Here is a 13,542-nt window from a genome sequence, read left to right as displayed (position 1 = left end):
CTATTATGCGATATTTTGATTACATGAAACATCGCAAACAACAATTATAACTTGTTTGTATTGATAAATGAATAACATTAATTTTGTCTACTATCTAAAATGATTTGTTTGCCTCCAATTTTTTTTGAAACCTTTTACCCTCGACAATTCCTAGTTGTTCATGTGACAATTTAACAAGGATATTGACAATTTTATACGAAACAACCAAAATGATTTAGGGTAGACAAATGGAAGGACCAGTTATATGGATTTTCATTGTCATGAAATAGAGTGAGGAGTAATGTCAATCTTATGGACTATTTTGACTAAGAGCTCGATTGGAAGTGCTTTTAGAATGATTAAAAACGTTTTTGATGAAAATATTTTTGAACAAAAAATCCAAGTGGATTTCAAAAAAGCACTTAAAATACTTCTTGTAAGAAAAAAAAATGCTTATTATACTTTTGAAATTTAAGATCAATCCACAAAAAACATTCTCAATTATTTTAAAATAACTTCTAAACGACCCCTAAAATGCCTTCTTATTCTAATATTTCAGCAGTCTGATTTCAAACGGTGACAAGAACTCCCAAAATAAAAACCCTTCAAAAAGCCCACTCATTGATTTGAGCTCGCAGAGATTTCTCCAAATTCCAAAACGAACCCAAACAAACCAACTATTTACTCTTATCTCCCTCCTCCTCTTCTTCTTCTTCCCACTCTGCAACTCAAACACCATTTCTTGGTCCGTACACGATGAAGTGAGTTGGGTCGGGTCCTCCTTCAATGCCCGAAGAAGAAGATGATGAGAAAACCCATGGCCGTCATCTGCCACGCACCTGAACCGTTCCTCTTCCTCCTCCTCAAACCCTTCTCTTCCATTTCCTCCGCCGCCGCCGCTCCTCTTCCCCTCTCCAATGAACCGCACGATCTATCCTCCCAGCTCTTCGCCATTCTATCCCGCCCCAATTGGCAGCGCCACCCTTCCCTTAAACAACTAGCCCCCTCCATATCCCCTTCCCATGTCTCCTCCGTCTTCGCTCTCAACCTCGACCCCCGAACCGCCCTCGCTTTCTTCAACTGGATAGCTCTTAAACCCGGATACAAGCACACCGTCCATTGCCACTCTTCTCTCCTCAACATTCTCCTCCCCAATGGGTTTCTCCAGGTCGCAGAAAAGATCCGAATTTCCATGATTAAGGCTTCCAGTTCCCCTCAAGATGCCCTTTTCGTGCTCAAGTTTTTGCGGGAGTTGAATGGTGCCGGAGAGTTCGAGTTCAAGCTCACCCTCAGGTGCTACAATTTTCTTCTTATGTCATTGTCTAAGTTTTCCCTGCTTCAAGATTTGAAAGCTTTGTATTTGGAGATGTTAGACGATATGGTTTCGCCAAATCTGCATACTTTTAATACCATGATCAATGCTTACTGTAAAGTGGGTAATGTGGCTGAGGCAGACTTGTATTTCAGTAAGATAGGGCAGGCGGGTTTCCGCCCCGATACATTTACCTACACTTCTTTGATACTGGGACATTGTAGGAATAAGGATGTGGATAGTGGTTACAGGGTTTTTAAGCTAATGCCGCAAAAGGGTTGTCAAAGAAATGAAGTTTCCTATACTAATTTGATACATGGGTTTTGCGAGGCTGATCAGATTGATGAGGCTCTAAAGTTGTTTTCTCAAATGGGGGAGGATAATTGTTTTCCAACTGTGCGGACATACACAGTTCTTATTTGCGCCTTGTGTAAATTGGGAAGGAAATTAGAAGCTATGAATCTGTTCAAAGAGATGACGGACAAGGGTTGTGAACCAAATGTTCATACTTATACTGTGCTCATTGATAGCATGTGCAAGGAAAATAAGCTTGACGAGGCAAGAAACTTGCTAAACAAGATGTTGGAGAAAAGGTTGGTTCCTAATGTTGTCACTTACAACGCAATGATTGATGGGTACTGCAAGGAGGGAGCAGTTGAGGCTGCACTTGGTATTTTGGCTTTGATGGAATCGAGTAATTGTTATCCAAATGCTCGGACGTACAATGAATTGATTTGTGGGTTTTGTAAAAGGAAAAATATACACCAGGCAATGGCATTGCTTGGTAAGATGCTTGATCGGAAACTCTCACCAAGCGTATATACATACAACTCATTAATCCATGGGCAGTGTAAAATGGGTCATTTTGAGAGTGCTTACAGGTTGCTTAATTTGATGAAAGAAAGTGGTTTGGTTCCTGACCGATGGTCTTACAGTTCTCTCCTAGACACTCTCTGTAAGAGGGGCAGACTGGATGAAGCTCATGCCCTGTTTGATTCTCTCAATGAGAAAGGCATAAAGTCAAATGACGTGATCTTTACTGCTTTGATTGATGGTTATTGCAAGGTTGGGAAAATCGACGATGCCCATTCTTTGTTTGATAGAATGCTTGCTGAAGACTGTTTGCCGAACTCATTCACTTACAATACCTTGATAGATGTGTTGTGCAAAGAAGGAAGACTGAAGGAAGCATTATCACTGGTGGAAAAGATGTTAAGTATTGGCGTCAAAGCTACAACACATACTTATACAATTCTAATTAAACAAATGTTGAAGGAAGGGGACTTTGACCATGCTCATAGGCTTTTAAACCAGATGGTTAGTTCCGGTAATCAACCTGACCTGTTTACTTACACTACCTTTATTCATGCATATTGCGGCATAGGAAATGTAGAAGAGGCAGAGAAATTGATGATGAAGATGAATGAAGAAGGAATTATAGCAGATTCGTTGACTTACACATTGCTAATTGATGGATATGGGCGTATGAGATTAATTGATTGTGCCTTTGATGTTCTTAAGCGCATGTTTGATGCTTGTTGTGACCCTTCGCATTATACATATTCCTTTCTGCTCAAACATCTTTCGAATGAAAAGTTGACGGAGACAAAGAATAATATGGTGGAAATTGATTTGATCCCAAAAGTCTCCTTAATTGATATTAGTGATGTGTGGAAGACAATGGATTTTGACATTGCTTTAGAGCTCTTTGAAAAAATGGCTGGACATGGTTGTGCACCCGGTACCAACACTTATGAAAAACTTATAGTAGGTCTTTGCAAGGAGAGGCGCTTGGAAGTAGCCCAGAGGTTATATAGTCATATGAGAGAAAGGAAAATTTCTCCAAGTGAGAATATTTATAATTCTCTTCTTACCTGTTGCTGTACATTGCAAAAGTATGGAGAGGCAGCAACCTTGGTGGATGCGATGGTTGAGGATGGTTATTTACCGACACTGGAGTCCTCCACGTTGCTAGTATGCGGGCTTCTTGATGAAGAGAAGACTGAGAAGGCAAAAGCAATTTTTCGTACTTTGCTTCTTTGCGAATATAATTACGATGAAGTAGCTTGGAAAGTTCTCTTTGATGGTTTACTTAAGAGGGGTTTTGTCAATATATGCTCTGAGCTCATAAGCATCATGGAGAAGATGGGTTGCCAGCTTCATCCTCAGACATATTCAATGTTGATTGAGGGAATGGATGGTCCATAAAAATGTTGGTTTCTGGTATTTAATTTGTTATCTGTGAGCACTACTACAAGCGGAAGTGATTTTAAAACATTATATTCCCAGAGATCCGTGTAAGCATTATGCATTGTGAATACTGAGCGTTTACACAATAAAATGCTACAAAAGCTCGTTATTGATGTCTCAGGAGAATATGATACTGGATTTGTAGTCTTTGCAGTCTTTATTTGCGCTGTGAATATGCAGTCTCTTCAGCAAGTACAATATGTTTCTCTGGGACGAGGACCTTGCCTTTGTTCACTCAAAATGGTAAGTATGACTGGTACATTTTGGTAGAATGATCTTGGCATCTCTGTGGTGATTGTTATATTTCACTGTTTTGGCTGATTTGATGTTTTAGATTAACGATACATGAAATACTAACAGAGTTATGCATGCTTATTTCCTGCTCACTAGGGTTTAACTGCAAATTGGGAATTGGAAATGTTAGAATGTTATGATTTGTTTAATGTTGGTGCCCATGAAGTTAAGACCTAAAATGGTGGAATGTCAAATTACAGTTTCAAAGCCATTCAATTAACGGTTTATACAGAAGAAAATTGGGCACTGGCCTGATACGACACAGAGAGAAATGTTACGTACACAAAGACATGATAGATCTCCCACACATAAAAAAAAAGTCCACTCAAATGCACCATCTTAGTTTTTCCAAAATTATCTCACATTTGATCATCCTTTTCCTTGTTAGGCCACAATAAAGAAGGGGATATTGAAGGATGTTTGATGTATAAAAAAGACGGGGAAAGTTCAAATCCTTTGCTGCTTGAGTGTCGACTTCACCGTGCTTGGCGAAGATTGTTTGGGAGATAATTGATTGCTTATTTTGTGCTGGAAGGATGAGCTCAGCTCTGGGCCTGATGTTCGATGTTGACCAAAAAAAGCTTTGGCGCTGATGTTCGATGTTGTTCACCCTTCATTCCATCTGTCCATTTGCATAGGTGAGTAATGCCCTACCTCCTCAGAAAAAGATTCAAAAACATGTGTGTTTGATTTCTTTGTACGCATGTTTTATTGCATGTACAATGGAAACACGTCATCTTTTTGTAATTTCTGTAACTGTCTCGGCCTCTTTATAGTCAATAGAAGGCCAAAAGTAAGCCTCAATGTTTCATTTTGTTCCACTGCAACCACTTATATAATGAGTGTGACTTATCTGCTTGTTAGGATGCTGATCTTGTATTGCAATGAAGATCTTGTGCTGTAAAAGGAGTTCTCAGTGTTTGGTTGCTACATGTATGTGCCAACTTTATTAGCAAACCAAATGCAAGAACGCAAGGTCGGCAGGTGGCCATTCTTATACTCATCGGAAAACAGAAATCAGTAGTGGACGGCTGTGATTGTGCGTGCAGATTATCGGGTGCAGAACCAACCAGCTGAGCTGGGGGAGATTGGACCGAAGTGCTGGTATTTACTCGATCGACAGCCTTGCTGACATGATATATCTCAAACAGTGTATAGCATTTTCTGGTGATTTCAAACAGCAGATGACAAATATTTCAAGTCTGATGAACAATTAATTTACGATTTATTGTATTCTTGTGTTAAATTCCCACGTAGCTACCCCGTTTAAAATGACTGTTCACTTGAGGACGTATGATTGTTGTTTAGGTAAATTAGGAATCTTTCGGGATGTAGATCTTTCCTTTCATGCTTGTATTATTTGGAGAGCAAGTTATTCTCTCTTCTTTACTAAATAAAGGCACAAGGCTAGACACATACCTCTTGAAACCTTTCTTCGTCTCTTCTCTATGCCGCACCTTCTCTCTCTCTAAATTTTGGCCCTAAACCCTAAAGCCTGCTGAAGTAATAATTGATTATAGTTAATTTGCGAGTCTCTTTGTCTAAAAGTTATACGTTAGGCTCACACAAATGCAAGAGCAAAACTATGTACGAAATGATGCTTTTGAATTAAGAAACGACTATTTTGAACAAAAAAAATGATATTTTTGATCATGCGTGCCATTCTGGTGCAAAACTTGAGACGAAATTGAATGGAAATCTCAATTATGACTAGGATGGGCAAATACCCATTAGTTATAAGTAACCGCAGTTATTCATCTATTTAAATTTGACGGTTACGGTTATTGGTAACCGTTTAGATAAATAAACGGTTATGGGTATAACCGTTTACCCGTGAAATTTGAATGGATGGTTATGGGTATTACCTGCGGTTATAAACGGATACGCATTTAACAGTTTATTTTAATATATGTAAAACTAAAAAAAAAAATAATAATAATAATTAGTTTCTAACTAGGTTTATTATCGCGAGATATATTTGGTTATAAAGGTCCATATAATATAATATATATATATATATATATATATATTTATGCCTCACTTCAGAGAAAAATATAGTTGATGGAACGGACTAATATTTAATATATGTGATTGAATGTGCTAAAACATTAGAGTGTTCGACAGTTTTGTTTTGGAGTCTTTTGGAGCTTTGACCAATTCAAGATTATGATTACCTTGAGCATTTAGAAACATGTTATCAGATGATGTGTACCTATATATATTATTAGAGTTGTTAGAGATTGAAGTGAAACGGGAGCCATATATTATTCTGTTTATTTTATTCACTAGTATCAAATAAGATAAATGAACGTAGAAAGGGACAAATGAGGAAAACATGATTATTACTTTCTGCTTTTCATCTTTTGTACTACCCATACGATACAAGCATACATCTCTTTTAATGCATGTAAAAGGCTTACACACCAAAACAATAAAAACCAAACTTCTACTATTTAAGCAATATAATTTTGACTTCTATTCTTCCACTTTCCACCTTTAGCCATATGTGATTGTTTTCTTTATGTAGGCATTCACACCAATTTCACAACAGAAATCATTACTTGAGTATTTATTGTATCAACAACTACTAATGTTAGTGAGAAACAATTCAAGAATTAATTACAAAAAACAAAAAGGCACAACTTTGTATTACTTGTAGGGCAATTAACCCCATTATTTTTCTTAAAAAAGGCACAAGGTACGGAAAAATATTATCACAGTAATTCCCAAGCCTATCTTTTCTCTTTATGCAGCTCCACCCCTCTATCTCTCTCCTTTAGTTAAATTTAGGCCACAACACATTGTTAAACATGCTCCTGACACTGAGCTAAGGAGTTGAATGCTTGTTTCCTACAAAGTCGTTCACAATATTCATCAAGCAATCCAAGTAATCTATAAAACATGGTTTCAATTTTGATATTTTTTTCAGCAATGATTGCATAAAACATTCACCATGAAGCATGAACTCTAATTTTACATTTTTTTTTCTTCAAATTATAGACTCATCTTAAATTGATTGTTCTTATAATTGTGGTGAATTGAATATGCGTGAATAAGAGAAGAAAAAAAAAAGAGATTTTTCAAACCCTACAAGCATGGGAGCTGCAGTCTGAAGCTGCGCTGCCCGAGCCACCAAGTCGTTCCTGCTCCAAAACTCTAAGGTCCAAAACAAAGCTGTTTTGCATCACCTTTCTTACAGACCTGGGCTGTCTGCCGTTGACCTGCAACCAAATTGGGCATATGCACCAAACCGTCTCACTTGTTTTATTTTTCTTTTGGGCCTTGTTTTATTTTTGGCTTGCATGAAATAACAAGTCCATGGGTTAGGCTTTGTTTTTCACTTTTCCTTCTTAGCCCAATAATTGGGTATATAATATGTTAACCCATTTACTTCTCCTTTGTTGCCCAGCAACCTAACAACCACTCTTTTGAGCCTGCAAGCCACGACAACCCCATATTTTGGGTCGTCACTCATTCTTTTCATATATAGGTCCCGAAGCTATTCCCGTTCACTACATATGTATATTGTGTTTGTTTGTAGGTATCATGAACCTAGAGTTTGTACTTAAACTCGAACTTGAAGTTTTGAAAATAAGTGCCATAGAAATTCGCAGTTTCATAAAATAATACACCCATAAAAATATGAAGTTCTTGTAGGTGATTTGTTAAGATTACATGTAGATGATACTTTTAAAAACAATTGTAAAATTTAGTTTGTGCAAATTACTTTATTGTCCATAATTTTATTTTGTGATAGAAGACAAAAATGTTTTTTCACCCTCTTATAGTTGACAAAAAGAGTTTCATTAATATGTGGTTTAAATTAACTTCTTCCTTACAAATATGTTATGTGTAAATAAATTAACTTGAAATAGGTCCAATTTTATGAAAAGAGATCCTCTCCGGATCCCTTCCACCAAATCCACCCAATTAATTAATTCAGGCCATTGAAATTTGATCTAATAGCTACAAATAGGGGGCCCCTTTAAAAGTTATAATAACTTTAGTCGTTGGACTAAATTTCAAGCCTTTAAAAGTTATAATAATTTTAGCTGTTGGACTAAATTTCAAGGATCCAAATTAGGTGATTGGATGGATTTGGTGGAAGAGATCCGGAAATGATCCATTTCCCAATTTTATGGCCTAACAATTAGATTAGTCCAATTTTTAGTTATTGTATTTATTTAGGTCCATGAATAGAACTCCATGTGTCATCACTTTTTGTTGTTAGGTTGATACTTTGCATTGTGATTACTATTTTACTCTACTATAGCTATTTGATGGAAAAAGAAAAAAAAGATGATACGATCGGTACTTTACTAGGGATTTTCATTCTGAATAATCGCTAGAAAGATAGCGATTTTTTTTCCAAATAATCGCTATTTTCATACCGATTATTCCAAAAAAAATCGCTATTTTCATACCGATCCCTCCCTTTTCAATTTTTTTTCAGTTTTTTATTTTTATTTTTTATTTTGTTAATGTTTCTTTTATTTCTCTGACCATAACAACAAACTATCATATTCGTGTTTTTCAAAATATATTTTTTCCGTGTAAAATATATTATAATTCATTTTTAAACACTTGTAATCAATGATTTAAAACCTAAATTTAAAGATATTTTTCTATTTTCTCACTTTAAGAATCAATAAAAATTAGTTTTAGGACCTAATAATCGGTAGGATCACATCCAAAGATTTTGCAATTTTTCCTTAACTCTAGCGCAATATATTTCTTAGAGCTAAAAATTTCAAATTTTTTTTTTCACAAAAAATTGTGTGCTATAAGCCAAAGTTAGAGTTATTCTATTCGCACCACATATTTCATAAAATTAATTTAGGACATTTCCAAAATTTTGGACACCTACAAATCTCTTGGGAGGCCTCGCTATTAGTTATATTATTTTTCTATTTTTTTTTTCAACTCAGGTACCCTATTAGTCGGCATAAACCCAGATTTCAGCTGATCTTTTACAATATAAACTACCTATCATATAAGTACTTTTACAGTCTAAACTACATGTCATATAAGTACTTGTACAAGCTAAACTACCTATCATATTATAATATTAGTCGGTATAAACTTAGATTTCAACTGATCTTTTATAATCTAAATTACCTATTATATGTAGTTTTACAGTTTGAACTACCTGCCATATAAGTACTTGTACAAGCTAAACTACCTATCGTATTGTAACTACCTATCATGGTGGAATAAGTAATTTTACATAATTATAACAGTAAGATGTAGTCGTCCATCTTGGTAATGTTACGAGCCCCCGAAGCTAACACAATCAATGCCAAAAGCCTCTTTAGCAATTACTTACATAAGACAATCAATGTATAATGCTCTCGAATCATGTAACAAATACCAATAAAAATGAAGCTTACTGTTGTAAACAACTCAACGAAAACATGTAAAATTACTTGTAGTTCTCATAGCTTCATGCGAATTCAAATTTGGATACTAACAATGGCGTAGCCAAAAATTATTCGGTGGGTGCACTAAGCAAAAATTATTACTACAGAATCAAGTTTTTTAATTCTATGTTGCCTTCATAAAGTTATATAATAGTAAAAAATTGAATGTAATAATTTGAAGCAAGAATTTTATGCTATGTTTTCTAGGTTTCTAGCTTCAAAGTTTTTAAGTGAATAAAATAAGGAACCATTTGTGATATGGAAGTTTTAATTTATTACTATTAAATATAATATTGGTTAATGTCACATCCCCGCCCGGGGCGGACTACTTCCCGGGCCCGCTCCACCACCGTAGCACGATATTGTCCGCTTTGGGCTTACCATTCCCTCACGGTTTTGTTTTTGGGAACTCACGAGCAACTTCCCAGTGGGTCACCCATCATGGGATTGCTCTAGCCCCCTTCTCGCTTAACTTCGGAGTTCCTACGGAACCCGAAGCCAGTGAGCTCCCAAAAGGCCTCGTGCTAGGTAGAGATGGGAATATACATTTAAGGATCGCTCCCCTGGGCGATGTGGGATGTCACAATCCACCCCCCTTAGGGGCCCGACGTCCTCGTCGGCACATACGCGACCAGGGTTAGGCTCTGATACCAATTTGTCACATCCCGGCTCGGGGCGGACCACTTCCCGGGCCCGCTCCACCACCGTAGCACGATATTGTCCGCTTTGGGCTTACCATTCTCTCACGGTTTTGTTTTTGAGAACTCACGAGCAACTTCCCAGTGGGTCACCCATCATGGGATTGCTCTAGCCCCCTTCTCGCTTAACTTCGGAGTTCCTACGGAACCCGAAGCTAGTGAACTCCCAAAAGGCCTCGTGCTAGGTAGGGATGCGAATATACATTTAAGGATCGCTCCCCTGGACGATGTGGGATGTCACAGTTAAAGTGATGAGTTTATTTAACATCTATTAGCTCTTATTATTCTTCAAAATAGGCTTACTAATAAAAAATTTCATTTCTTATGTGAAATATGACAATTAAAAATCATAAACTAACCTAAAAATTAATATTTGTAAGCTTGAAGAACCAAACTCTCCCTATGCTATAGCCTAGGGGAGCCTTGTACTTGGCTCCGCCCTTGGATACCAATCTGCAGGAATTGCGAGGAAAATTCAAAATAGGAGTCGAATAGAGTTTTTGATGAAACGACGAGATTTGATGAGTAACATTTTTTTTATTTTTTTTATACAACGATATATTTTACACTAAAAAAGATGAGAGTTTTTTTATTTTTTTATTTTTTTTATTTTTTATGAAATGATGAGATTTGATGTGTAATTTAAAGTTCCATGTTAATTCTGGAAGAGCCATGATAAAACATCCAACGATAGTCGGTGCAATTTTGTTTTCAAATTATGGACACTTTAATTGCTTTACTTATTAGACCCTACCTATGACTGTGCAATATATTAGACCCATATCAAAACATGCGGATCAGGATCCTCTCCTGAGCAAAGGGTGAGGATCCTCCTGACCGAGCCCATTGGGCCATTGAAATTTTATCCAACGGCTACAAACATGGGGCACCTCTATAAGTTATAATAATTGTAGTCGTTGAATAAAATTTCAACGGTCCGATGAGCTTGGTCATAAGGATACTCAATGTATGACTGAGACTGGTAACAGGCTAACTATGTTTCACATATTTTTTAGCACATAGGTCACCTTAGGGCATTCCTTCAACTACACGGGTGGTCTCTACAGTTTCCCCGAAGGGAAATTCGAAATTTCCAGAAAGTGGTTTTTAACTTTTATCAAAATTTACCCTTTTATTTTATGAAAAGTCTTAACGAAATATTTTTAGTACTGTTCACTTTTAACGTTAAAAACATTTTTACTCTAAAAAGTCACATATGGTAAAAGTCACATATGGTACTATTCACTTACAACACATTTTTGTTATTTTGATTAAAACTCAAAGTTTTCAATCTATTTTCATTAATTTTCTGGCTTGTAATTTTTATTTATTTATTTACCGGCTGGCTTTCAAGGAAGGAGATCATGAATATCAGGATCCGAATCCTAATTTAATATATATGGAAATATGTAATCCTAGCACTACCATATTAGTTTTCGATTAAAATCTGTTTAAATATAGTATCTTTTTATATATTGCATATTATCTCTTAAAAAGTGCAAAGTAAAAGCTTGTAGCTCAAGTCAACTCTTTTTTTTTTCTCTGTCTGCGTTAATGGCATAATCCATGTATTTCCTGTGAAGATACTCAGAATTAGTGCTTAATTAGTTTACCTTAATTATTTCTTAACACTATTTTTCTCTCTCGTTTTTGTTTTTCATAGACTAAAAGAGTGATCATGATCATATCATAAACTACTAATCTCTCCTTAATTTATCATTTCTATTAGTGGAATAAGACTTGGTTGTTGCATTTCTATTAATCTCGTCTCGTTCTTACATGTGTTCATGATCTCGACACTGATGAACAAGCAGCAGCAGCTTTTCATGGAGAAATCATCCGTCGCAGGAAAATGCCATAAAAAACTTCGGTTTGCACTAACCACTTCGTTTCTTTCGTTCTTTGTATTGGTTTTATTGAACTTTTCGGATCTAAGTGCCGGAAGAAATAGTACTCGTGGATTCACGTTTCTCATCAACAACTTTGGCAATGTTATTTTCAACCAACAACCTCATTCTACCTCTCTTCCTCTCAATGGAACGCTTAATGCCACAAACTCTAGTACTACTACTACTACTACTACTACTACTACTCAAGCACAATCTTCCGGCCGCGTGACACAAGCGCCAGTACAACCAATATCTGATGAGATTGAGAAGAATGACGCTGGTTTTGATTCTGATTCGTGCTCGGGAAGGTATGTTTATGTTTATGATCTTCCTAAGAAGTTCAACCAGGACCTGCTCAAGAATTGCCATTCACTTATGAAATGGACTGATATGTGCCCCCACTTATCAAACATGGGACTTGGTCCTAAAATTCAGAATTCTACAGGAAAACTAGTGGGAAATGGTTGGTTTGCTACAAACCAGTTTTCTTTGGGAGTTATTTTCCATAACAGGATGAAGCAGTACCAGTGTTTAACCAATGATTCCTCCTTGGCCTCTGCGGTTTTTGTACCCTTTTATGCCGGCCTTGATGTGGGACGATACCTCTGGGACTACAACACATCGGTGAGAGACGCTTCTCCTCTCGAATTGGTGAAGTGGCTTTCGCGTAGACCTGAGTGGAAAACAATGTGGGGAAGAGACCACTTCTTAGTCGGAGGGAGGATTGGTTGGGATTTCAGGAGGAAAACAGACGACGACTCTGACTGGGGTTCCAAGCTTATGCTTTTGCCTGAAACCAAGAACATGACAATGTTGTCAATTGAGGCGAGCTGTTGGAACAATGACCATGCGATACCATATCCGACATACTTCCATCCCTCAAAGGACAGCGAAGTGTTTGAATGGCAGAGAAGAATGAGGAAGCGAAAAAGGCGGCATCTCTTCTCTTTTGCCGGTGCTCCAAGACCTGATCTCAAAATCAGGGATTTGATCATAGATCAATGCAAGTCTTCATCCAAATGCAAACTTGTTGGTTGTTACAAAGGTGCAATTAGGTGTGATGACCCTCTAAATGTGATGGAGGTGTTCCAAGAGTCAGTGTTTTGCCTGCAGCCTCCGGGGGATTCTTACACTCGGCGATCAACATTTGATTCCATCTTGGCAGGCTGCATTCCAGTATTCTTCCATCCCGGTTCGGCTTATGCACAGTACTTGTGGCATTTCCCCAACACCCCATCTAAATACTCCGTGTTCATATCAGAAAACGATATCAAGGATCAAAAGGCGATCATCAACGAGACGTTGCTTCGCATTCCGAAGCATCAGGTGGCGGCAATGAGAGAGGAAGTCATAAGATTGATTCCGAAAGTAATATATGCAGATCCAAGGGCACCTAGATTAAAGACAGTTGAAGATGCATTTGACATAGCAGTAAAAGGAGTGCTTGAAAAAGTAGACAAAACTAGGAAGGACATGAAAGAGGGTCAAGATCCTGGCAATGCTTTCTGGGAAATAAACCCTACAAAATTCAATATGCCTAAGCTCGCGAAAGAGGGAGAGAAAAATACAAACAGAAGTGTAACGAGTGTTTAGTGTGTTTCCGTTTATTAATCTTAGACGCATCAACTCTTTGAATCCCGAGCATTAATCTTAGACCCAACAATCGCGTTATGTGTCATATCTGTCCGGCTAATATAAAA

At 37.1% G+C, this 13,542-nt stretch overlaps 2 protein-coding genes across 2 annotated transcripts; both read left to right on the top strand.

Moving 5' to 3' along the window:
* Positions 1–602: 602 nt before the first annotated feature.
* LOC137718057 (uncharacterized) lies at positions 603–5,265 on the top strand. Its single transcript, XM_068457569.2, has 3 exons — positions 603–3,784; positions 4,224–4,473; positions 4,700–5,265. Exon 1 carries the CDS (start codon positions 782–784, stop codon positions 3,497–3,499), a length of 2,718 nt encoding a protein of 905 aa, XP_068313670.2. The 5' UTR covers positions 603–781; the 3' UTR covers positions 3,500–3,784; positions 4,224–4,473; positions 4,700–5,265.
* A 6,490-nt stretch (positions 5,266–11,755) lies between these two features.
* LOC137717223 (putative xyloglucan galactosyltransferase GT14) lies at positions 11,756–13,435 on the top strand. The gene has a single exon (XM_068456515.2). The coding sequence runs from the start codon at positions 11,756–11,758 to the stop codon at positions 13,433–13,435; it is 1,680 nt and encodes a 559-aa protein (XP_068312616.2).
* The last annotated feature ends 107 nt before the right edge of the window (positions 13,436–13,542 follow it).

The sequence above is a fragment of the Pyrus communis genome, chromosome 8 (genome assembly GCF_041283825.1).
Source record: "Pyrus communis isolate YQ-2024b chromosome 8, ASM4128382v1, whole genome shotgun sequence".
Classification (NCBI taxonomy): domain Eukaryota; kingdom Viridiplantae; phylum Streptophyta; class Magnoliopsida; order Rosales; family Rosaceae; genus Pyrus; species Pyrus communis.
This window is presented reverse-complemented; position numbering and strand designations above follow the sequence as displayed.